This window comes from Peromyscus leucopus, chromosome 7, assembly GCF_004664715.2.
Source record: "Peromyscus leucopus breed LL Stock chromosome 7, UCI_PerLeu_2.1, whole genome shotgun sequence".
Classification (NCBI taxonomy): domain Eukaryota; kingdom Metazoa; phylum Chordata; class Mammalia; order Rodentia; family Cricetidae; genus Peromyscus; species Peromyscus leucopus.
In genome coordinates this window covers 7342662-7368612 of record NC_051069.1, presented here as the reverse complement: position 1 = coordinate 7368612, position 25951 = coordinate 7342662, and the positions used below count along the sequence as shown (strand labels likewise).

Below are 25951 nucleotides of genomic sequence, written 5' to 3'. Positions count from 1 at the left end.
AATGTCTGCACAGGACTCTAACCGGCCCGGGGATGTGGCTGGAACCAGGCCCCACTTTTTCAACTCCCACAGCTCAGAAGAAAACTTTATCCGTTAGCTGTTCAAGCAAGTCTGGTCTGAGGGTGTAATCTAAACAAATCCCTGTGGTACCTTGTAATCTTTATAACAGCCGGGTTACTGTGATTCCCCTCAACACAACTGAGTCAGAACTCACATCCTGTGGTGGTGGTGGGGGGAGTTTTCTTCTTGGTTAAGAGGGATACCCTCTGCCTGCTGGCCAGGCTTCCATGTTTTTCTATTTTTTCTGGTGGGTGTAGCAGGAGCACAGACCTTACTTAGTAGCCCCTAGATCTTAGCACAACCGACACTACGATGGAAGTGCCATTCAGACTCTAAAACTCAGCACATAGACAGCACCACCTGCCAAAACAAAAACAAAGACCTAATCCATCAAAGTCCACAGTTCTGGGAATATCTCTATATGCGCTAACCTTACTTTTTGTTGTTTTAAGTTTTAGTGGCATTTCTCAATCATACACAATAATGGGTTTGTTGTGACGTTTTCACACATGCATATAATGCATTTTGATCATATTTGCTCCCCATGCCCCCTCTCATGCCCCTACCACTCACTTATCCCCTTCCCCTTCCCAATTAGGTTCCTTTCTATTTTCACGCCTTTTTGATTAATTTTTGGTGACCCAGTGAATTCAATTAGGATGACTTAGAGGAGCACGGGTAAAGCGTTTTACGTTTGTTTTTGACATGGTCTCACATGTAACTCAAGCGATCCTGGAATTCACTCTCGTAGCTCAGGCTGGCCTCCAATTCACCACAACCCTTCCTTAGCTTCCCAAATGCTCTGCCATGAGGTCTTGGACAGAGGCACAAACCCTTTGTCCCAGGAGCCTGAGTTCTACAGTGATGCTACTTGAGTCCCAGTGCAAAATACAGAAGTAGAGTGCTGAGGCTGCGCTGGCTGTGGTCTAAAGCAAAAATGGCAGCAGCCGGGAGGCAGGGAGCGCAATCCCAGATGCGGGGTGTTCAGCTGCTGTTAAAAGGTGTTTGGAGCGCGAAGGCCACGCCCCGTCCACGCCCCTCCTCCAGCAGGCGGACACCGACGGGCCGGCCCGAGGGTGACTGAGGGCGCGCAGCTTGCAGCCCATCGGCCCCGAGACCGGCGTGGCCGTCTGCAGCGTCGCCATGTCGTCGGTGTTCGGCAAGCCCCGAGCGGGCAGCGGGCCGCACAGCGCGCCCCTCGAGGTCAACCTGGCCATCCTGGGGCGCCGCGGGGCGGGCAAGTCTGGTGAGTGGCGCGGAGCGCGGAGGATGGGGGCAGCTTCATCCACGGGCTCCCAGAGACTTGCTTCTCCGGGTGGTTGGGTGAGTTTCCACGACTTCGCTTTTTGCCTCAGTTTCTCTGATGCTGGCTCCCACTCTCCTCTTGCTACTTGTGTCTGCCTTCAGCTGCTTGCCTGGCTCTTCCTCTGCCTCTGCCCTCGACACCTGTGACTCCCGCTGTCCCCAGCAATACTGTCTCTCTTAGGTCCTTCCACTCATCTCCTTCCCTGGGATCAGCAGCCAAGTCTTGTCAACTGACACTAAAGAGACCTGTTGGCACTGGTCTCCAGCCCTGGTTCCCCTTTGAACTTAGTGTCACCCTTGCTACTCCTTGATCCGGGCTGTCTACCCCCTCCCCTCACCACTTCTTCCAAGGGACTTGATAGAAGTCAGCAGAGATTAGAATTCTCAGGCCTGGGCCACTCACTCCTCCATTGCCAACCCTTGGGATTCTGAAGCAGACTATTTTCTTATCAAATGTATTTGTTTCAAGCCAGACCCCACTTGACTTTCTGGAAATGGGAGACTGTGGTCTCAGGTGCCAGGGACTTGTCCTTGAGGATCCTGGGTCCTGGGCTACTACCTATTGAGGTAATTGCTGTTAAACCTGAACCTTTATCACTTCTAAGAGCCATCCCAGAGACCTCCAAAAGGAGTGCTTGACCTGCCACCTGACCTTAAAGACCCAGACAGCTGAGGATGGGTGGGCAGCAGGGGCTCCTCTGGCTGTCCAGTTACAGCCGACAGGGACCCATCCGCTGTGGCTTTCCTTCTCTTTGAGATCCCTGGAGAAAGTGTTCTGAGTTTGAATCCAGCACCCCTGGCTCAGAGAGGGGGACCCAGAACACTTTGAAAATTAGCCTGTCCCCAGTGACTCAGTCAATACCATAAGTCAGCCAGTGACTAAATGGATGAAGAAATTATTTTTTATTTTTGATGCAGAGCCTCATATAGCCCAGGCTGGCCTGGAATTTGCTATGCAGCCAAGAATGAATGACCTTGTATTCCTGATTCTCCTGCCTCCACCTCCCAAGTGCTGGACTTAGAAATGTGCATCACCATTCCTGGTTTATGTAATGCTGGGGATGTAACCCAAGGCTTCATGCACTCTACCAACTAGGTTACAGCACCAGAAAGTTTAAAATATGTATTCCTTGGCTACTAGTTTGCAAATTGGCAGTGTTAGGAACCCTTCAAAAGAATTTCATTTTTAATCCTATCAAGAGTCCAGCATAATATATTTGGCTGACCCTTGCCTTCATGTGGCAAGCTCTGAACAGGAGCAATCCTGTTAGTGCCCTCCTCAAGGAAGAAAAAACTACTTTTTCAAGGCTTGCATTCTCAAGAGCTAACCCAGAGGGGTGTGGGAATCCCACGGAGAGCAAAAGGCCAAGGTATAGAGGACTCAGACTAGACCATGTTTACTTGAGACACAATCTGTCCTGGACCTTGCCTGGGAAACTCATGCCCTCAGGGGTTCAGACCTTCCTAGCAATAGACAGTCGATTCTTCACTTACAGTCTTTGGTCCATTGCCAAAACTGGAGTAAATGCCCCATGCTACAGAATGAATGTGACCTGTCCACGGTGGGAGACATGTCCTTTCAGCTGGAGGTGGGCGGGTGGTCCTCCAGACCTCAGGATAACTAGATGTAGGGTCTTGACTCTGGATTTGGTTGTTCACAGACACCCCTTAGACATGCCTCTCGCTGCCTTTCTTGCTCATAATAATTTTTAGAAAAATAATCCCAGGGTGCACGCAATTAGTGGGACTTGGCACCCCATTTCTACCTCTCTGAGCCAATTCCTCTGCTCTGCAGCATGAAGCCCTAGGAGAGCCAAGCTTGGTGTCAGCCAGAGACCACAGAGGTCAGTTAGACCTCCTTAAAGTGCGAGGGACAGTGGCTTGGGGGCTGGCCGCAGACCTGACGGGGTCTGCCTCACCTCTTTTTTCTTTTGCAGCCCTGACTGTCAAGTTTCTCACCAAGAGGTTTATCAGCGAATATGACCCCAATTTGGGTAAGAAGCCGCTCCTCTCTGGGCCTCCTGATGCCTGGGCCCCACCTGGATGTTCCCCGGGGGCCTTGCCATGGGTGGGCCCTGGCCAGCACTGTGCATCTTAGGGGAGAGGGGAAGAATCACGGGGATGATTCAGTGTCCACCAGACAACCGGGGGCGGGGGCTGGTCCAGCTCAGGGGCCTGAGACTGTTTGCCCTCAAATATGCAATGCAACAGACCTTAAAAGAATGTTTTTTCTTAAATAGCAGAATGTCCACATCCAAATAGTCACAGTTCTTCAAAATGATCTCTCAGTGTTCTCCCGAGGGCAGCCAGGCGAGCTATTTAAGGGATTCTCTGAACCAGGTGCCGGACATTCTTTGAACCAGGGAACATTTGTTTTGTTTTAGATTTTTTTAATGTATGTTATTTTATGTATATGAGTATTTTTCCTGGGTGTGTATCTGTGCTCCATGTGTGCGCCTGATGCCCGTGGAGGGGGCATTGGATGCCCCGGAACCGAAGATGGTTGTGAACCACCATGTGAGGGCTGGGGATGAATCTGGACCCAGTAACAAGTGTTCTCAACCACTGAGCCATTTTTCTATCCTCCACCCCCACCCCCAAATTCGTTGTGTAAAGCTAACTTTGAATGCTGGCTCTGACGTTTATTGGCTGGGTCACTTGGAGATAGTCACTTAATCTCTCTGAGCTACCATTTCCTCATCTGCCAGCAGCATAGGCATAGGATACATCAGAGAGCTGCTGTGAGGATTCGAGGAAGAACATACGTCAGGCCAGTGCTGGACCCCAAGAGACTCTCAGCGCATGTGTGCTTTTTTCTTCCTCCTTAAATGGCTTCCCGTGCATGCTGCTGAGAGTCCACCACATTCATGAGATCTGTGTTGTGAAACTCATTTTTAACAGGAGGATCATCCCCTAAAATAAACTCTCACATGCGACCCTAATCCCCAAGATAAACACAATTAGAATCTGATTAGCACCAAAGTCACTTTTAGCTCTTGTTTATAATATTTTTATTTATAAACTGTCCATTGAGAACAACGAGGTGTCTGAATGAGCTTAGCTGTTTGAAAACAATGTTGAGTTGCTTCCCCATTTATAAAAATCAAAAATAAAGTGTTGGTGGGACCAAAAGGGGAGGGTATGTCTCAGGCACATGTGCCTAAAACAGGGTTGGGGATTTAGCTCAGTGGTAGAGTGTTTGCCTAGCAAGCGCAAGGCCCTGGGTTGGTCCTCAGCTCCAGAGGGTGGGGATGGGGGGTAGAGGGGGGGGGGGTGGGGAGACATGTGCCTAAAACAGCTCTTTATAAGAAAGAAACTGAGGCAGAGGGGACTCAGTGACTTGCCTAACATTACAGAGCCCCCTCGGGTTTCAAGGAAAGATAAGGTCCACCCACTTCCTGTGAACTGCGGTCTATGGACCCAGAAGCAGAGGTGTGTAGGGCACCGGACTCTCTGAGCCTCGATTTCTCCATATGGAGTGTGGGACAGGGTTGTCTGTGTTGGAGCTGTGACTGGAGCAGCTGGGAGCTAGAGACGGCATAGAAGGACTCTACATGTCCTCTGCCCCAGTGGGCAAGGGGTCCCGGGAATGTTCTTGCCTGGCTCCTCCAGGGAACAACGTCAGCTTCTTACTGCTTTTGCCTCCATCCTGTCCCTGCAAGGACATGGATGCTCTTCGTGTCTGAGGTGCCGCCTGATGAACGATCTGACAGAACTTCTTTGGTGCCTTTTATAAAATGACTATTTTAAGGATATCAAAGTTCCCAGAGTCAAGGTAGGCTCTACACCACTGTGCCGGGTGAGAAGTTGCCATTCTAGCTCCTGAGGCCAGTCACCCGGTGACCTGAGGCTTCATCCAACCTGTGTATCTGTGCTAGGATTACTACAGAATAGGAAGCCTCAGGTCAGACATAGCTGAAGGACCAGCAGACCCATCATTAGCCAGGGAGCAAGGGTTCAAGTTCACCACCACCTCCATTACTGGAGATTAAACAAACACTGTGATTCATGTATGCTAGGCAGAACTCTACCATTGAATTGTATACCAGCCCCCCCTGCACACACACACACACACACACACACACACACACACACTTTTTTCTCCCAGTTTTAACACAGGGTCTCACTACATTGCACAGGCTTGCCTTGAACTCATTCTGTAGCCCAGGCAGGGACTGACCTTACAAACCTCCTGCCTCAGCCTCCCAAAACAGTCTTGCCATCTTTCTACAGTGGAGCCCACAGAAGATCGGGGAGGCTACCAGGAAGACTAAGGTTGGAGGAACGCTTGTCCTCAGGCAAGGCAGGACTTTGCCTGTTTGGAGGGAGTGCCTAAAAGGCAACTTTGGCCACAAAATAAAAAGTATGAACACGATGTAGGCATCCAGCAACAGCTCTTCTTGGGCCAAATATAGTTAAACATTTGGGGCATATTTTCCATTAGTTTTTTTTTTTTTTCTCTTTGGATCAGAGCAGCTATTTATCCAAGTCCCCAAGGCAGGCTGGGGACGAAGGGCTGTCTGTGACTCATGTTGGATGTTAGTGGACCTGGCGTGTGTCCAGGCCTGCTGGGCTGCCAGCGGCCCTCGGGGAGAAGTGTGTGACTACGTTCAGCCAGGGCTAGGGGTGCTGTTCTCACAGTACTACTGCCAGGAAGGCAGAGAACACCTCAGATCTGCCTAGAGGGGTCACCCAGGGAAAGGTGGGGACCGAATGTGCTCACGTACGTGTGCCAGGGATGGCTGGGAGTAAGAGAAACAGTCAGCATGCCAGTGACATTTCTGTATGTCTGACCACATTCTGACTTCTTGGGTTTAAAGTCATAAGAACTTAAAAAAAAAAAAAAAAAAAAAAAAAAAAGAAAAGAAAGAAAGAAAAAACAAGCTGGTGAAATCCAAATAAGGTCAGTAATTTAGTTCATAGTACAGAACCAACATCAATTTCCTGGTCTGGCAATGGTGCTGTGGTTATATAAGGCGCAACACTAAGGGAAACAGGGTGAAGAGTACATAGGAACTCCGTTAGTTTGTAACTTCTATGAGTTTAAAATTATTTCTTTATAAAATAAGTGGGTAGGGGGGCTATGGATATAACTTAGTTAGTAGAGTGCCTGCCATATAAGCGTGAGGGCCTGAGTTCGGAGCCCCAGCACCCATGTGAAAAGCTAGGTGTGGTGTCACGTATCTGTAATCCCAGCACTGGGGAAAGCAGAGACAGGTGGATGGATCCCTAGAGTGGAATGGCCATCCATCCGGTCACTTCAGGATCAGTGAAAGGCCGGGACTCCAAGAGTAAGGTGGAGGAGCGGGGCTAGAGAGATGGCTCAGTGGTTAGCAGCAGTGGCTGCTCCTGCAGAGGCCCTACATCCTGCTCCTAGCACCCATGTCAGATGCTCAACTGCCTATAGCTCTAGTTCCAGGGAATCCAATGCTCTCTTCAGGCTTCTGCGGGCACTGGCACACATGGTGTCTACATGCACACATAAACACGTGCACAGACACACACACACACACAACACATACACAATACACATACACATAAATACAATGTAAAACCTCTTTAAAAAAAATAATAAAGTTGGGGGCTGGAGAGATGGCTCAGTGGTTAAGAGCACTGACTGCTCTTCCAGAGGACCCAACATCCACGGCAAAATACTAGTGCACATAAAAAAAAAATAAATAAATGATGGGAATGTCGTTCTGAATGCTGTGAATATGTGTTGCTCTGATTTGGTAGATAAATAAAACGCTGATTGGCCAGTAGCCAGGCAGGAAGGATAGTATAGGCAGGATAAGCAGAGAGGAGAATTCTGGGAACAGGAAGGCTGAGGCAGGAGTGGCCAGCCAGACACGAGGAAGCAAGATGTGAAGGCAGAGCCGAGAAAAGTTACCAAGCCACATGGCTAAACATAAATCAGAATTATGGGTTAATTTAAGATGTAAGATCTAGCTAGTGAGAAGCCTGAGCCAATAGGCCATACAATTCATAATTAATATAAGCCTCTGTGTGTTCAACTGGGTCTGAGCAGCTGCGGGACCACAAGGACGCAGGAGCTGGGTGACGTAGGAGCTAGGTGGGCACAGGAAAACTTTCAGTTACAAATAAATAAAATAATTAAATAAAAGGCTGAAGACGACACCAGGTGTCAAACTCTGACCTCCACACATACATGCATACACGAACATGTGCACATACATACATACACCACATACTTGCCCAAATAAATAAAAGGAGAAAAAAATTACCTGGGAATGTGACCTGTCCTGTTAACCTTGGAGACCTCCACATTCCTCACTGCCATTTTTAGATACTTATTATGGGCCAGGCCCCACACCTGGAGGACTGAGCAGTCCTCCCACAGTCCTGGGAGATAGGGCTGTTAAATGTACTATCTCAGGGACAAGCCGAGCAGCAGAGTGAAGGCTTGAAAACGGTTAGCTCTGGCCAGGCAGTAGTGGTGCACACCTTTAATCCCAGCACTCGGAAGGCAGAAACCAGCCTGGTCTACAGACTGAGTTCCAGGACAGCCAGGGCTACACAGAGAAACCCTATCTTGGGGGGAAAAAAAAACACAGAAGAAGAAGAAAAAGAAAAAAAGGAAGTAGGGGGGACTGTTAGCTCATGCTATCATAGTGTTCCCATTTAAAAGGAGGATGCACTCCTTGAGAGAAGAAGTCTAAATCAGGCAGTTGAAATGTAGCAGAGATTGGCTTTGGGGGAGGGGTGCGGTGTATGTGTGTGCTGTGTACGTGCAGGAGTGGGTGCAAGTTTGCAGATCTGTGTGCACACAGAGGCCGGAAGAGGGCATCAAGCATCTTGCTGTCACTTTCTACTTTATTCCTTGGAGACAGGGTCTCCATGAGCACAGGGGTAAGCTGACAGTCAGCAATCCCCCCCCCACGATCCTCCTGTCTCAGCCTCACAGTGCAGGGGTTATAGGCATGCACACACCTATAATCGACTTTCCACGTGGGTGCTGGGGACTTGAACTCAGGTCTTCGTGCTTGTATAGCAATCACTTCTCCCCACTAAGCTTCCCCACCCCCTCCCCCGTTTCCCTTAAGTTGGCTTGGATCCTACATCATCTTGTCTATTTGATAATGATGACTTATAAAACCTTGGAACTTGTGTGTGAGGTCTGACATGTCATGGCTTCTCTTTTCCCTTCTCTCCTCTACTACTGAGGGAAGAAGTCCTCTTTGGGCACTCCCTGTGGGCCAGGTACTATGGTGAAAGGGACAGAGAGTGGAGAAAATTGGGGTTCGTGGAGGAAGCGCCAAGCCTCTACGGCTGAGCCTATGGGCCACACACTCCACACCACGGGCTTTGCGCAGGGATTCAGAAATAACCTGTCCCCCAGGGCATGGTATATGGTGGCCTCTGATGCTTCAAGCCTGAAGAGTGAAGAGAGGCAGTGGCCTGGTAGCAGCTCCCAAGGGCCAGTCAGGGCTACACTAGAGTCTAGCACAGGATGTAGCTGGGACATTGACCTTCTCTGTTTGAGGGCCATGCCTCTGACCTGGCTGACCGTCTCTGTTGCAGAGGACACCTACAGCTCTGAGGAAACTGTGGACCACCAGCCTGTCCACCTGAGGGTCATGGACACTGCAGATCTGGTAACCTTATCCCCATCCCTGCAATCCCCCAGAGAGGGCAGTGAGCCAATGCAGCCTCCCGAGTTCTGACCTCAGGAGGGAATCGGATCTCTCTAGGCTCCCGTTTGCTGTGTGGCCCTGAACGGGGCTCTGACTTTTCTGGGCCTGAGTCTTTCATTTGCCATATGAGAAGGGTGATTGCTGACATCAGCCCAGATACCATATGCTGTGAGGCTAAGCATACACATGTGCAAACTTATTTACACAAACACTCCCACACAGAGCCTGTCAGCCCGTCTCCTCAGCATCTCTCTCCTCGTCCTCCCCACCCCCTGCCAGGGCTTGAGTCTGTTCCCAGAGACCAAAGGGGCAGCATGGACCTGACCCAAAAGCAGCAGTGCCCAGGGACAGTAGGACCTTGGAAGACCATGCCAGAATCTTTGACTCAGTGCCCAAGGGGCCAAGGTCTCCAAGTCTCTGGCTGGGTGGTGGGAGGGAGGTTCATGAGACAATGTCTCTTTTCACACCAAGCCAAAGCAACACTGAAGTGCCCCTGTGCAAAGAGATCTGCTGGGAACAATGTACAAAGATTCAGGAGTTGGAAAGGGCAGCCCAGGTGAAGGTCTCCCCCGCCCCCCAAGTTCTTCTGCCTCTGAGGTAGATTCCTCTCCTTCGCTCCAGGACACCCCCAGGAACTGTGAGCGCTATCTAAACTGGGCCCATGCCTTCCTGGTGGTGTACAGTGTGGACAGTCGCCAGAGTTTTGAGAGCAGCAGCAGCTACCTGGAGTTGCTGGCCTTGCATGCCAAGGAGACACAGCGCAGCTACCCTGCCCTGCTGCTGGGCAACAAACTGGACATGGCCCAGTACAGGTGAGTGCAGCCGTCTTAGCCCTCTCCTCTACAGCTTGCTTCCACACGGATGCAGAATGACATCCTTAGGGACCACTGCTGCCCAAGACCGGAGCCTCCCTCAACTTCAGGTAAAGGGATGGTGCTGAACGGGGAGTTTGTCTTCTAGGCAGCCAGTGACTGGAGGGAAGGACACCTGGGCCACTTTGGACATGGGCTGGATCCCCCAAAGGCAAGAGAGAAGGCACCCCTTCCTTTCAGGAGTCTCGGTGGTCTCTTACATCAGCCATGCCCGAGGCCATGTGACATTCCGGTCCCTCTCCCAGCAGCTGAGTAGTCATTTGGTGCCCAACTCCAGTCCCGAGGAGGAGGTCTAAATTGCTCCTTGGATCAGGTGACTGCTGTAGGTCCAACCAGCCCTTGCCCTGGCCAGACACAGCACCTCAGGCTTGTTGCCACAGTCGGCTGCTGAGGGCAGGCCTCTCTTAGAAAGGCTTGGACTTGAACCAGGGGTCACAGACTGGGCCAGAGGGCAGATCACCACAGAATGCTGCAGCCATATTTTGCTTGGCTGGCACAATGTTTTAAATGACTTGGAGCTGGAATGCTTTGAGGTGGGGCCTGCTTCCTTCAGCTGACCACAGGCCTCGCCACTCCCTGTGGTTTCTACCTCCACCCTCCCCACACATCCAAGTCACCCGCCTAGCCAGCCCTAAGGCCCTTGACACCCAAGGCCTGCCCTTGAGCAATCCAGCTGAAACTCTCCAATGTGGACATTGTTCCATGTGGGCAGTTCACCTGCTGGGTGTGGCACTCACCTTCCATCAGCCTCCTGCTTCTCCCTTTCTGCTCTTAACTCGTTTTTGCTCTCCCAGACCCCAGAGGCCCAGTGACTGATGCTGGGATTTGTTCAGATTAGGTCACACAGGCAGAGGGAGAAAGGAGCTGTGGTTTCCTGAAAGGTAACTCTGATAGTGTGGGGTCTTCTTCACGGGTGGTCCAACCTGCAGCCCAAGAAAAACTGCATCTTGGAGAATAAGGAAAGTCCTACAGTGGGACCACTGAAGGTGGTCCTTGAACTCTCTTGGAACCCGGAAGAGCGATCGGAAGACTGGACTGTGAATAGAAAGGAGAGTGTTCCATATGACACGGGCTTGTGGGGGTGACTATAGAATATTGTTTTAACCCCAGTGTTTCCCAAAGAGATTGTTGAAAATAGTTTGCAAGTGAGTGACCCGGAATCCAGGGTTTGAATGAAACAGCCCTGGTTCCCTGGGTACAAGATGTGACGGTTTACCCCATTTTTCAGCCGAACACTAATAGGTGTAACACTAAGAGGGCAGGGCTCAGTGGCACGCTGGGTCTCCTGTCCCCTTGCACCTGCCCAATCAGCCTTGGCCCACAAACTTTTCCCCCACGACTTCTTACCCTGGCATCCATCCCCTCCCATCTTGGCTGTGCCATGGTCCTCAGGGATGGTGGTTGGGGCAGTTCATCAGTGGGGAGGGTGGTGAGCAGGATTCAGCTGGTACAGCCTTGGCCTCAAGACCCGAGGAGTCCCCGTCTGAACATAGGAGCTTTTCAAGAGCCAATCTTCATTTTTTTTCCTCCACCTCCATTCTCATGGGTTCCAGTCAGATGTTCCTAGAGACCTTCCACTTGCAAACATCTATCCTCTCATCACAGGAGGCGGATAGAAGCGAACAGGAGTGCACACAGCCCTGCCCCGTCCCTCTGTCCTCCTAACATTGCTGCTCTCTGCTGGCCCCCAACTGGACAAGCAGACAAAACACCCATGAGTCTGCCGGTAACAGGCTTCCTGAGTAATCTGAGGGGTGCGGCCCCCTCCAGTGCAAACAGCCGCTCTTTTCTAATACTGGTTCCTCAAGCCAGGGCTAAGGGCGGCCATTTCCTGAGGAGACAGGCAATGGCTTCCTTCCTCTGGCCATAGGCAGAGTCTAGCATGGGAGAACTTGGCTCATCTTTCCTCCTTTCTTCATATGCGTTCCTAAATTCCAGCTTTGGCAACACCAGCTACCATTTATTGAGTGCTGATTCTGTGCCAGGTAATCATGCTAAGCACGCCATGCAAATTGTCTGTCTACGCCCTCACAGCCTGCAGAGGCGGGTGCCATTACCCTGCCGTACTGATGAGAAAACAGATTCAGACCACCGGGTGGGAGATGGGTGTGGGACCCTCCCTGCCTGACTTGGAATGCCATTCTCCTGACTGCCTCCCCCTGCTTCCTCGCCAGGCAGGTCACCAAGGCTGAGGGCGCGGCCCTGGCGGGCAGGTTCGGGTGCCTGTTCTTTGAGGTCTCGGCCTGCCTGGACTTCGAGCATGTGCAGCATGTCTTTCATGAGGCGGTGCGGGAGGTGCGCCGGGAGCTGGAGAAGAGCCCCGCGGCCCGGCCCCTCTTCATCTCTGAGGAGAAAGCCCTGTCTCACCAGACGCCGCTCACAGCCCGACATGGGCTGGCCAGCTGCACTTTCAACACTCTGTCCACGATCAGCCTGAAGGAGATGCCCACTGTGGCCCAGGCCAAGCTGGTCACTGTGAAGTCATCCCGGGCCCAGAGCAAGCGCAAGGCACCCACCTTGACCCTACTGAAGGGCTTCAAGATCTTTTGAGGACCCTTCTACAGAAACCTCACGCTCGGCTGATGCTTGGGGCTGCAGGGCAGAGGCTGGCTTGCCTTCCGATGTACCAGAGGCCCTTAGGCCCGGGTCCATAGCTGGACTCCACCTCCAGCAGCAAGCAGTCCCGGCATGCTCACTGTGTGAGCCAGAGGGACAGGCAGGTATGCTGCTCTGAGTCCCTCCAAGCCTTGGGCTTCATGGTAACCTCTGCATCCACCACCCTGGAGAGAAGCTGTCCCCGTTACCAACCAGAGACCTGGAACCAGGAGCGAGCAGAAAGGAACTGCGGTGCATATCCTGTGCCATGACTCCTGCTCCGGCCTGCTCCGGCCACTGCTAGGCCTGCTGCAGCCCCGGCTCAAAGCAGCTTCATCTATGTGAAGGCTTGTAGCGGTCTACAGGATGGCTGGCCCTGGGGCCCTACTGCCACCTGGTGGTAGAAAGAGGTAGGGCAGTTGTCCGGAGGCCCAAAGCTGGGGCCTCCCGTGTCTTCTGACGTCTTAAAACCCCAGGCTACAAACCTTACCGTCTATCCAAGAAAAATCCGGTTAGAATAATCCTATGGGAAAGCCTGGATACGGCAATGAAATCTGGATGGGAGCATTTCAGCACTCTCAGTGAAGGGTGCAGAGAGGGGCTGTGGATTGTCCAGGCTAGGGGGAGCCTCCAGTTTTTTTTTTTCACCAGCCTTTGGGGACTCTTGTGACCACTTTATTAGTAGACCCCCCCTCCCCCACCCCCTTGGATCACCCTTCTTGAGTTTAATGACTAAGGCTGCAGAAAGTCATTCTACACAGGTAGGTGTAGTCTGGTTTGGTTGGACCTAGGACCCTCAGCAATGGATCCGAGTTTTCAAAGCTCACTTTGGGGAGATAGATCCCAATGTGTTTGGGATTAATAAGGTGGACTTTGGCATCAACCATTCGGTGTTTTACCAAGTCTCGGATGTGAGAAGGCTGTCCAGCTACAGCGGTTTCTTAATGTTTACCACAAACTCTAAATGAGCTGGTTCAGGAAGGGCATTAGATGGGTTGAGTCGGGCATCCTAACCTACGAAGTCTGCTCCTTCAGCACCCAGCCAACAGACGCAGGAGCTTGGACTGAAAAGATCTCGAACCGAGTCTTCAGCTCTATTCTGTAGCTGGAGATGCTGAGGTCAGAAGGAGGCTGTGAACTACTCAAGAGCATGCATGTACCACAAGCCCTGGCACTGATCCTGACCAACAGGCCAGATCTGAACTTTGTACTTTTTATTTCTTTGAGACAGAGTCTCTTTATTACGTAGCTTTGGCTGTCCTGGAACTCGCCCAGGCTTGAGTTGAACTCGCAGAGATCCACCTGCCTCAGCCTTCCAAGTGCTGGAATTAAGGCTTCCACCACACACACGACTTTGTACGTTTGATCCAAGCCACTTGTGTGCTGGGGAATATTATTTTAAGCTATTTGTTTATGTTGCATTTGTTTAACTCTGTGAAGCTGTGTTACTGTGCCTGTCTAAAACACCTGATGGTCTAATAAAGAACTGAACAGCCAATAGGGAGGAAAGAGAAAGGATAGGTGGGGCTGGCAGGCAGGGAGGATATATAGGAGAAAACTGGGGGGAAGAGAGAGAGAGAAGTAGCCAGAGAAAGAGGTGGACTCCAGGGACCAGCTACCCAGCAAGCCATGGAATAAGAGTAAGATTTATAGAAGTAAGAGAACAGGAAAATCCCAGAGGCAAAAGGTAGACGGGGATAATTTAAGAAAAGCTGGCTAGAAACAAGCCAAGCTAAGGCTGGGCATTTATAATTAAGAATAAGCCTCTGTGTGTGATTTATTTGGGTGGCGGGCCCCCAGAAAGATCAAAACAAACACCAACACGTGTGTGTGTTTCATAGACTACCATCGTTTGAACCAACCATACACTTCCAACTGCCCACCTGGAGAAGCATTTTAATAAAAAACTTTTTTAAAATAATGAATTTTCATCTGGGCGAAGTTTGTTTATTGTGTCTGCTAAAAATAAGTTAGGCTGCTTGGAGGGGAGTGTCTAACCTGAGAGGTTTGAGGCCACAGAGCTGAGTTCAGATCACAGTCATGTGTCTGGCTGGGGTAGTGTGTTTTCTCAACGCTCACTAGCTCTCGGTTTCCTGCGGATCTGGTAGAAAGACCTTTGGTGCAGCTTCTCATTCAGCTCTGTTTCCTCCGGGGGCACGCAGGGCTTCTCTGAGATCAGTGTCTCTCTGAGGTTGCTCAGGCTGCTGAGTTCTTTCATCTTGGAATCATCTAGGTGCAGGACTTGTGGTGTTTCCTTGTCTTGTGGCTGCTTCTTTCGATTTCTGGGAGGAGAGGAAATGGTGTTGATCGGGGATATTGAGAGGTTGGGTCAGGACTCAACGGTTAGAGAGCTTGAGGGAAGAATCCTCTGTGCAGAAGGGGCAGTGGCTGAGCGGCTCCCACTTCCATATCTATCATCTCTCTGCAAGGCTACCCAGGAGCTAAGCTTTGATTGACAGCCCTTAGAGATGAGGAAGCATACGAAGGCAAAGAAGCACTGTATTATACATCCAGGTCTGCCCATTCTGAGCCCTGTGACTTTTCTCCAAACCACACTATCCTGGCCCCAAGGCTGTCATCTTAGGACAGGTGACCTCACCCGCCATGCTCGATCCCTGAGATGCTGCCAGAAATCCCTAACTGACCTGTCACTCTGCTTGTTTCTCCAAACAGGATGTTTCCCCACGCCTTCAATCATGCATGTAAGACACAACCCTGCACATGGCTCCCACTGGCTACTTCCTCAACCTGATGGTGGTCTTTTCACCAATTCTTAAAAAGCTCTCCTTTCTCCAAGTTGAGTTACTCAAGGAACTCGTGGGCTTCCTGCAGGCCACGGTGGAAGGGTCTGAGCACCAGATAATCTGCGTGGCCCACAGGGGAGCAGGCCTATATCTGCTGCTCCTGTGGACAGCCACCTTGTCTCTCAGCTGAGCTTGCTAAGAGGGACCCTTCCTGACAGGGCAAGAGGGGCCGGGACCCCTTAGAGGGTGACACCCTTCTGCACCATTCCAACTTGCTAGCCAGGGCTGGGGGTCATAACTGGGGGCAGCTGCTGGGTGGTTTAATAGCTTTGCTCCCTGCCAGCTGCCAGCAAAAGACAAAGAGCCAGTTTCCATCTAGGAAGGAAACCCCGCTCCTCCCTCTGGAGACCCGCTCTAGGCCAACTCCTCACCTGTTTGCCAGGATGCTCCTCCTCAGGAGGACCATGCTTATCACCACCACCAGGGCTGCCAGAACCAGGATGGAATAATTCCAAGGAGTCGCTGAGGAGGGACACACAGACAAATCCTCAGGCCGGGTGCCACTCAGACCCACCCACTCACAACTGTGGCTTGGGCTCAGGCCCATCTCGGGTCATTCATCTGTCCCCTGCTGTGGAGAGCCCCATCAAGACCCCTTGCTCTGAGGGAACTCCCGACTGACCACTGGGTGGATGGATGGGGTGGAGACAGACTCTCTGCTCTGGACCAGCCCTGGTCCTATGGGGGAGATGGCACTTGTTTGGATACTAGCTGGGTAAAAAGGGGTGTGAGGGGCAAGGAGGAGGAGGTGGGTCACCTTGAACTTCCGTCTTCAATGTTACTGCCTTTAGGAAAAGAAGGAAGAAAGAGGAGAGAGGGAGAGTATGAGAGCCTAACTGGACACAGTGACTGTCTGCCACGGGCACCAGGTAAAGTGGCAGGTTGGGCTGTGAGTGCTCAGGACATGTCAAACGTCTCCAAGCGAGGCAGGCTCCGGGTGCACAGCTTTTACACACACACCCCCCCCCCCCCCCCCCCGCCCCGGCAGGAAAGGTCCTCCACCAAATGATCTGACAGTGAATTCCTTCCCTTCTTTCGAGGGTTTTCCCCACAGCAAAGCCTTCATCAGAGTGAGCCATTCCTTGATCTCATTATCTACCTCGATGCATAATCCCACCCCCCACCAACCACCCCCACCCCCGACACACACACACACACACACACACACACACACACACACACACACACACACACTGTATTGAGGGTTGAGTTTAGGAATTCCTTGAATGCTAGCCAACCACTTCACTACTGAGTGCCAAACTCTTTTTAAATTCTGAGACAGGGTTTCACTAAGTTGCCCAGGCTGGACTTCATCTCTGTGTGGCTCATGCAGGCCTGGAACTTGTGATCATCATGGCTGAGCCTCTTGTGTAGCTAGGATTGCAGATCTGGGCTACCTACCAGGCCAGCTGGCTTCTTTTTCACTGTGCACCAGGAACATATACTTTTAGTTGTTGGTTTCTTTTCTGTCCTCTACTAGAATGGACACACGGTGTGGGTAGAGACTTGCGTTTTGTTTTTCACTGCTGTGACCCCAGTGCTAGGGACCTTGCCTAGCACACAGTACAGTTTAATAAATAGAGGAGGTGGTTGATAGCTAAGTGGCCCACACCCTGAGAAAAGGCGAGTGAGTGGACTCAGCTAGCCCCTCTAAATGAGATGTCTGGCCTCACTCCCTCTTGAAGAAAATGTGCCACTGGGTGGGGTAGAAGAGACAGTGACGAACTGCTTCACCACCCCCCCCCCATCACTTACCATCTTCTGCACGAAAAAACCAAATCATTTCTTCCAGAAGTTCCTGGGGCACCTCAGGGCTGGCTGCAGCTCCCTCCACACTGTGGTCCATGTCTCTGCTCTTGGTTGAGATGTTTCTGGGCTGTGAACAAGCAAGTCTTGAGTCCCCAGCGGTCCTCCTGGCCTCTCAGGTTCTGGCCTCCGAGCAGACAACTCTGGCAACAGCGGACAGTGCATCCTGGCCCCGGGTTGCCTTTCCGTCCTGTCCAAACTATCAGGGCTCTGGCCCAGTGTTGGGACAGCAAGAGCCTGAACTGAAGCTGACTGTGGCAGTTAACGCAGTAACAATTTCAGGAGACTGAGTCAGGAGGATTGCTAGGCTAGTTCAAGGCCTGGGTAACATGGAGGGTCCCAGATCAGCATGAGCTATGTAGGGACACCCTGTCACAATAAATGATTGACAGGCAAGTTCCAGGGACGAAGCGTGTCTTACAAAGCTGACCACCAACTTGAACCTCTGTGTGCAAGGGTTGGAATGTTACAAGTCCAGAGCCAAATTATCTTGGACCACTCTTCAGTCCCCTCAAGAGCCATTTATTACCTGTCTCCAGGTATGACCTAGCGTCTTTGTGACTAACAGGTAAATCCTTTGGAATGTGCCAACAGACCCCTGGCTTCCACCACCCAGAAGGCTAAGAATGTGCTTCAAGAGCATCTAGGTTTACAGCAGTGACTTCCTTGATTTTCTGTAACCTGCCTACCCAGTGTTTACAGGGATGCAATTCGTAAAGTGTCTTGACTTGTGACTTTCATGGTTCTATTACTATAAAACTTCATGAGGCCCTTGGGAGGCAGGGGCAGGAGGATCTCTGTGAGTTTAAGGCCAGGTTGATCTCCACAACAAGGCCCTGGCCAGCCAGGGCTCCAGACTGAGACACTCCCCTCCCCTACCCACCCGTCTCAAAACAACAACCCATCGTGAAACTGGTACCATTCGGAACATGGAATTTAGGGTAACTGGGATCTGTGTTCCTGGGCCCTGGTCACTTATATTTGGCTCCAGGATAAACCATTTCTTATCCTCTTTGAGGTGAGATTTGTGGATTTTTTTTCCATGATAGCTAGATGGTAGATAGACACATGGATAAAATAAGAATGTGAAAATTGGAACCACAGAGGAGGAGGGACTCAAGTCTTTTCTAAAATGCAGGGGAAGGGGCAGAGATGCATAGGCCAGGGTGAGGCTGTGCCACTGACGGCTTCGGGGTCCTTGCAGGGGACACCCCTGCTTCCGCCAGCCCTGCAACTCCCACCTCGTGTCTAACCTAATTATTCCACCCACTCCACCTCGTGCCTCCCTCGGTAGCCAATCACAGGCTGGTGTCTCTCCAGCTGCCGAAGCCTGGTTTATCCTAGTCTCCCTCTGGGGATTGACAGACCTGCTGCCCACTGCCGGGCAAGAAGCCAGAAGAGCCCCAGAAAAAAACAGCTGCGGGGTGCTGCTGTGGAGAGGTGCTGGGGAGCATGAGACTGGGTTGGTAAACACTACCCCCGAGTCGCTACTCGCTACTCGGAGAACTGTTTCTTTTTCTTTTGGTGGGTAAGAGGCGTGGGGGTGGGGTGGGGATGATGCCCAAAACTGATTTCTGTTGTTGACAAGAGAAGAGCACAAACCACAGGCAGTCCCCTTAGTTTGAGCCTGTTTCTGTCCCTGGGAAATAAAGCAAGTTCGCATGCATACACTGCCTTATTACTACTCCACCCAAGATTTTCTACTTAAAGAAACAGTGAGGTTAATTTTGACAGCATATTTCAGCGAAGACAGTACACTTAAAAGTATTATTTCAGTGTGATTGATGTAAAAACTGTTCAGGTGTTTTACGTTTTTTGATGCCAGGTCTTTGAACTGGGGTGTAAACTTCATGCTTGCAGCATGCTTATCTTGAAACCCACTTGCTACATTTTGAGTGCTCAGTGACGTGTGGCTGGTGGCTAGTTATAATGAGCGGTTCTGGCCCTGACCAGCAGCTGGTCCTCCTGACTGCTCGGCAGGTTCTTATCATCTACAAAGACTTAGGAATCAAAAGTTTAAAAACCTCATGTTTTAAGTGAGTTTACAGTTTCATTTGAGACCCCCCGTTCATAGCTGTTCTCAGCTCCTGTGGGTTGTGGGCTGTAAGCTGAACACTCCTGGCAGATTAACCTAGCCAAGAATACAAAACACTTCTAACTCTGGGTGAGCAGACTGACTCAGCTGGTAAAGGTGTTTGCCACGAAGCCTGACAGCCAAACTGAGTTTGATTCCCAGGCCCTACGGGGTGGAAGAGGAGAGCCAACTGTCATAAGTTGTCCTTTGACCTCTACATGTGTGCCATGGCATGGGTGCATCCTCCCCCATCCCAAATAAATGTAATAAAAACTGTCCTCAAGGGGGCCACACCATACCTCTTATCAAAACTGAAAACATACACACAAAACAGCACTTATTTTCCTAGAACAACTTTTTGTTGTTGTTGCTTTTTGGTTTTTTGAGACAGGGTTTCTCTGTGTAGTTTTGGTGCCTGTCCTGGAACTCACTTTATAGACCAGGTTGGCCTCAAACTCACAGAGATCCACCTGGCTCTGCCTCCTGGGTGCTGGGATTAAAGGCGTGCACCACCACCACCCAGCTCCTAAAACAACTTTTAAGGTACGTGTTAAACACATTAGAATAGTTGCCTCCAGGAAAGGAAGAGAGGGTCATAGAAATCAAAGAAAATTAAAAAGAAATAATTGAAGACATAAGATGGTAAGTGAAGGGTGTAGATTAGATCTGCCATGAAAACATGTCCTGGGCACTCATGAGAGCCACCAAAGGCAATGTGACCACATGGTCTCAAGTACAGGGGTTGGTTCTACAGCTCTGCCCGAGACAGCTTTTGTATGTGCAGCCTGGAACTTTCTCAGACAACTGAATGGCAGACAGCCAAAGGGAAACCAAAGGACCCGACTGATACCAGAGTTTTCTCTGGATTAAGTCCTCTTGAAAAAAGCAGAAAAAAACCACTGGTAGATTGGAAGAAAGTACTTTGATATGAATATAAGAGTTAAGCTTTCCCAGATATGAATACTCATGTGTCTAAGTAGGTGTGAATTGTGGGGAGAAAGAAAGACCCTTTGGGGACTGGACAGATGACTCAGGGGTTAAAAGCAAATACTGGTCTTATAAAACATTGGTTCTCAACATGTGGGTCTTGACCCCTTTGGCGTTGCATATCAGATATTTACATTACCATTCATAGCAGAAGCAAAATTACAATTATGAAGTAGCAATGAAATAATTTTCTGGTTGGGGGTCACCACCATATGAGGAGCTGTATTAAAGGGTCGCAGCATCAGGAAGGTTGAGAACCACTGTTGTACAGGGACTGAGTTCACTTCCCAGCACCTATATCAGGGTGACTCACAATCACCGGGCACTATAGTTCCAGAGGATTCAACACCTTCTCCTGGCCTCTACAAGTACTTGCACACACACACACACCCCACAATTAAAAATAAAACAAATCTTTAAGAAAAAATAAAGATCCAAGACATTTGAGGACTCAGATGCCTACTTCCACCTTCCTTGACTAGGGACCAGATGGAAAAGACACAGTCACTAGCATGGCTAATCAATGCGATCTGTGTCCTAACTCCCACATGCCACACTGAGAAGAACGAGGCAGGCTGGCCAGCTGCAGTGCCTAGGTTAATCATGTCAGATGACCCCTGCTCCCCACACCCGTAGAGAAGAACGGGGAAGTCTAGGTAGCAAATACTGTCTCCTTCTGGAGACTGACAGAGTCTAGACACCTGCATGTGACACTGACTTTGAAAACTTGTGTGCATATTAGATTTCTTTTGAGTATGCCACTCATTCATAAAAGCAATGTGTGTAATTCCTGTGTGTGTGTGTGTGTGTGTGTGTGTGTGTGTGTGTGTGTGTTGCTGGAGATTAAGCCAAGGGCCTTTCACATGCTAGGTAAGTAAGAACTCTACCACTGACCTACAACACCTACATTTTTTTTTTCAGTTTTATTGATTTTATGTATTTGGGTGTTTTGCCTACATGTGTGTTTTTTTGTCCACCACTTTCATGCCTGATACCCACAGAGGCCAGAAGAGTGTTGGATCCCCTGGAACTGGAGTGACAGGCAGTTGCGAGCCACCATGTGGGGCTGGGAAGCAAACCCCAGTCCTCCGGAAGGGCAGCCAGTGTTCTTAACCACTGAACCATCGTCTGTCCATCTCAACCCCTATATTTTTATGGGTGTATATTCTGTACACGTATATGCATGCTTCAGTGTGATATCCGTCATATACCTTTTTGAAAGAGCAGTTCTAATTTGAGACATTTAATTCATGGAACTAAGTGAGTGGAGAGGCATGCATGCGTGGGCTGTAGCTCAGTGGTTGAGTGCTGGCCTAGCATACATGAGTTCCTGGGCCCAATTCTCAGGGGACAATGGGGTAGGGACAGAGATGGAGGAAGAGGGAGAGGGGACTGGAGATGGGGAGTGGTGAGCCCAAGTCCTCCCACTCTGAGACACCACAGCAACAAGGGACTTTCTGTCACACCCTGACCCCCATTAAAAAGGTGTATCTATTGACTTCTGTGATCAAATCCACGCAAGAAGGCTGGTGTATTTAATACAGTGTGTTTCTCCTGTCCAGGTGGCAGGGAGACTAAGTTTGACGTTTGTAGACCATGGTGGCTGTCACTCTCTGTACACTATCAACTCAGCATTGTAAACCAAGGTCCTTTCCTTCTGTAGTTGACAGTACAAAGTTTCAAAAACGGAAAGTTGTGTATTTGTGGGTGGGTGGATGAGCGGAGGGAGGGAGGGAGGGAGGAGAGGGAGAGAGGGAGAGAGGGAGAGAGAGAGAGAGAGAGAGAGAGAGAGAGAGAGAGCGAGAGAGAGCAAGAGTGCAGTAATAGTGACATGTTATGTATCAGCAGCAGCAACAGCTTTTCCAGGTTCTGCAGCCATCTGAACAAAATTGTAGAGCTATCCAGGACATTCCATTTTTTTTTTTTAAAGTAAAAATCAAGAGCTGGAGAGATGGCTCAGCAGTTAAGAGCACTTGATGCTCTTGCAGAGGACCTGGGTTGGATTTCCAGTGCCTACATGGCAGCTCACAACCATCTGTAACTCCAGTTCCAGGAGATTCAATACTGACTTCTGGCTTCTGAGGACACTGTACATGCATGCCACACAGACATATGTGTAGGAAAACCACTCATACACATCAAGTACTTTTTTAAAAACCTAAAACTCATATTCCCAGAAACAGTAAAGTTTAGTTATTATCCTGGTACCTGGCACATACGATTATTTTTAATATCATTATTAAATTAAACTCCATGCTTCCTTTGGATGTCACTTAGTTTTCCCAATGTCCTTGTCCTGTTCATGATCCTGTCCAGGACATCACACTGCAGTGAAGTGTCATGGTCCCTCTGGCCCTCCATCAGATCCCTTCATTTTAAACAGAACTTAACCATTGCTGTGATTCCTGCCACAGACCAGGGGCCTCCCATCCCCACAGCAGCCTGAGAGCACTCACCTTGAATCTGGGATTCCTGGGACCTCAGGCTGGGTGGTGCAGCCCTGCTTTCTGTGCTTTCCTCTTCCTCCTCTCGGGAACCTGGGGCAGTCCTTGCACGGGAGCAATCCCCAGGAATGCCCGGTTGTGGTAGGAAATCCACGTACAGAGCTCACGGCAGCGGGGGCCCATTTGGTAGCTCTGCCCTTAGCACACGCCCAGACCTGGTGTCTCTGCTGCCACTCCAGGGTGAATGACCTCTTGAATGCATGACCTCCGGTGACAAACCGACTCCACTTGACTCAGCATGACCTGTCGTTACAGGGTGCCCACTCCAGTCCTCGGACTCTTAATTATTATCAATCGTTAACCACAGAAGGAGTCAAGGCTCCTTCCTTTTATAGCTCGGTACTTTCTCATAGTGAAGGTCATCATAGAACTGAAAGGAACCATAAAGTCAGCCTTGGAAGTCGGGGGTTGGGAGAGTGTGTGATCAGGGATCCACAGAGGAGGAAGCAGGCCCAGGAGTGAGGTGCCCCCCTCCATCAGGCCAGACCTAATCAATTCTGACAGTTGCCAGTGTACACATGTGGATCCTCTCTGACTTAAGTAATGGAAACATGTGGGGTGGCAGTGTGGTCTAGAGGAAGAGACCTAGCACCTCTTTGAGCCCACTGAATGCCACCCCTGTGTCTCACAATGCATCCCTCAGGTAACTGATCACCTGCTGTGTGGACAGAGCATGGGCAAGGCAGGGAGAGATGCTACCAGCCCAGGGCACAAACTCCAGGGAGACAACAGACAACATAGAGTAAGCACAGCCATGATGAGCTGAGTGCGGTCTCCAGAACCCACATGGTGGGAGGAGAGAACCCCCTCCTAGAAGTTGCCCTCTGACTCCACACGCATTCTGTGTCACCTCTGCCCCCACACTCACAAATATCACAATAATCGCAGACACACATAAGAAGATGGGCTGGTGAGATGGCTGGGGGTTAAAGGTGCTTGCTGCCAAGAATGACGGCCTGAGTTCGATCCCTAAGACCACACAGTGGGAGGTGAGAACCAACTCCTTTCCTACTAGCTGCCCTCTCCCCAGAAAACAAGTGCTATGACATGCATGTACACACACACACACACACACACACACACACACACACACACTAAATAAATAAATAAATAAATAAATAAACGTAGATATTAAAATAATAAATAAGAATAAAGAGATAGGATGTGGGGAGACACAGTTATAGCACCATATTAAAGAATGAAGGATGAGCTAACCATGCCAGTCCCAGAGAAAGTGGATTCAAGGACAGTGAGGAAACCAGGAGCATAAGGAGTTTGAGAAGCATGAAGGTAGCCAGAGGGGAGGGATCCCCGTGATGAGGAGAAATGGCGAGACGTCAGGTCAGACGACCGTATAGGACGTTTCAGGCAGAGAAGTGATTCCATTGCCATTTGTCTAAGACGAGTGTCCTGCTGAGTGGACAGTGGGTTACAGGAAGCAGAGGAGGGTCAGGGCACCTCTGGTGGCAGCGGAGCTGTGAGAAGTAGAGGAGATTCAGGGCATGTCTCAGAAAGGACGGTCTCTGGTTAGTTAGAGTTCTGAGGAAGAGGAACTCAACACCGAACAAGGAATTTATTGGCTCATATTAGTAGGAAAGGCAGGGTGGAGATGGCCCCAGGAATGGCTGAAGCAAGGCTCAAAGATCCTTAGCTGTTTCCTTCTCTGCCTCTCTCCAGACTGGCTCTTTACCTCAGGTTGGTCGTCACCAGGAAGCCAAGCCAGCCTATAGGAGCCATGTCTGATTGCTTAGTTGGTGTGAACGTTCCTAGGTTTGTGAATTCTATGTGCTTTGGAAAAATTGTTCCAGCTGAGGCAGAAGAGGTTAGGCATATGGGTTCCTGGAATTGAACTCAGGTCATCAGTCTTGGAGGTAAGTATCTTTTATCACGGAGCTACCTTTCAGCCCCTAGAAACCAATTTAACGCTACCTTTCAAACAATGGTTTTTCCAAGTAGCTTGTTATCGTCTCAGCAGAGAAAGCTAAAGTGAAATATGAAAGAGATAATTCTAGATGACCACAGACAGGAGCAGAGATGTGCAAGCACAAGGTTGTTCCCTGAAGCCGGTGTAAAAGGGCCTTCCTGTAATCCCAGTACTCTGGAGGCTAAGGCAGGAGAATTGTTATGAGTTCAAGGCCAGTCTGGGCTAAACAGCTAGTCAGGACCAACATAGGAAGATGTTAAAAAGGGAAAGGGATGGGGGATAGCTCAGTGGTAGAGCACTTACCTAGTACATCGAGACCCTGGTTCAGTCTCTAGCACTGGGTAAAAATCCACAGACGCTGCTGCTGTGGCAGCATGCACTTGTAAGCCCAGTACTTGCGAGGCAAAAGACAAGAGGGTCATCACAAATTTTAGGTCAGCCTGGTCTATATAAAAAATTCCAGGACAGCCGGGACTGCCTAGTGAGATCTTGTCTAAACAGTAACAACAGACAGGGCATGGTGGCACATGCCTTTAGTCCCAACACTTGAGAGGTAGACACAGGAGGATCTCCGTGAGTTCGAGTCCAACCTGACCTCCATAGCCAGTTCCCAGACAGCCAGGTATGCACAGGGAGACCCTGTCTTAAAAAACAAACAAACAAAAAACAAAAACCAAAAATGTACACCCTGCCATACTTCTTTGAGGGACTAATTCTCGTGGTAAAGCCAGAGTGTGGAAAGGAAACACTGGAATTTGTGAGATTTTGGGAAGGAGCGGGAGGGTAACTGAGTCTATAGTCATTGGCTGGAGGCCCTGACTTGATCTCCACACATGAAGGGTGGTGTAAGGCTGGCAAGTGTCCCAAGACATGCCATCTTCATGCAGAAGTAAAATGATCTTGGTGAATGGATGCTCTTCTAGGAGATGCATATTTTACTGGGGACATTTCAGACTGTCTCCCGTGTGAGAAGTCTGGGGTGTAAGTGATGTGAAATAATGCAGCAAAGTAGATACTTTCTCTAACAAAGACCTTCTGCTCTTCCTGTTGATTTTATCTAAAGTGCTGGGGACTTTCTATGTCGTTGACCTCAATTTAACATCCTCATTGCTTTCTATTACTGTGACTCCTTGACATTGGTTATAGTATAACCAAATATCTTCTTCAGCCCCTGGGTGAATCAGAGTCCAAGAGTAAAATAGACTCAAAGTCTAATAGCCTTATGCACAGCTCTACGCTGCCCTGGAAGTTTAATCATTGCTAGATACAGCACATTTTAACTAGTTTAGTTTTAAGATTAAGTACACAGTGCCATACTTGAACACCAAATATCTGTCAGATATGCACCGTGAGTTAAGTCAGGTG

General features: G+C 49.9%; 2 protein-coding genes across 2 annotated transcripts; one reads left to right on the top strand and one right to left on the bottom strand.

The window, feature by feature from the left end:
• The first annotated feature begins 1117 nt into the window (after positions 1-1117).
• Rasl12 (RAS like family 12) lies at positions 1118-13946 on the top strand. The gene is made up of 5 exons (XM_028866573.2): positions 1118-1306; positions 3303-3359; positions 8908-8981; positions 9642-9832; positions 12067-13946. The coding sequence occupies exons 1-5, from the start codon at positions 1204-1206 to the stop codon at positions 12440-12442; spliced, it is 801 nt and encodes a 266-aa protein (XP_028722406.1). The 5' UTR covers positions 1118-1203; the 3' UTR covers positions 12443-13946.
• A 466-nt stretch (positions 13947-14412) lies between these two features.
• On the bottom strand, positions 14413-22916 carry Slc51b (solute carrier family 51 subunit beta). The gene is given in 5 exon segments (XM_028867575.2): positions 14413-14612; positions 14615-14769; positions 15663-15753; positions 17047-17167; positions 22615-22916. Coding segments are annotated over 4 exon segments (384 nt in total). The 5' UTR covers positions 17138-17167; positions 22615-22916; the 3' UTR covers positions 14413-14565.
• Positions 22917-25951: the final 3035 nt, after the last annotated feature.

Coding starts and splice junctions, on each gene's coding strand:
- Rasl12 (XM_028866573.2), top strand. CDS start 1,204: ATGTCGTCGGTGTTCGGCAAGCCCCGAGCGGGCAGCGGGCCGCACAGC. Junction 1,307..3,302: donor CCGCGGGGCGGGCAAGTCTG/GTGAGTGGCGCG, acceptor TTTCTTTTGCAG/CCCTGACTGTCAAGTTTCTC. Junction 3,360..8,907: donor CGAATATGACCCCAATTTGG/GTAAGAAGCCGC, acceptor TCTCTGTTGCAG/AGGACACCTACAGCTCTGAG.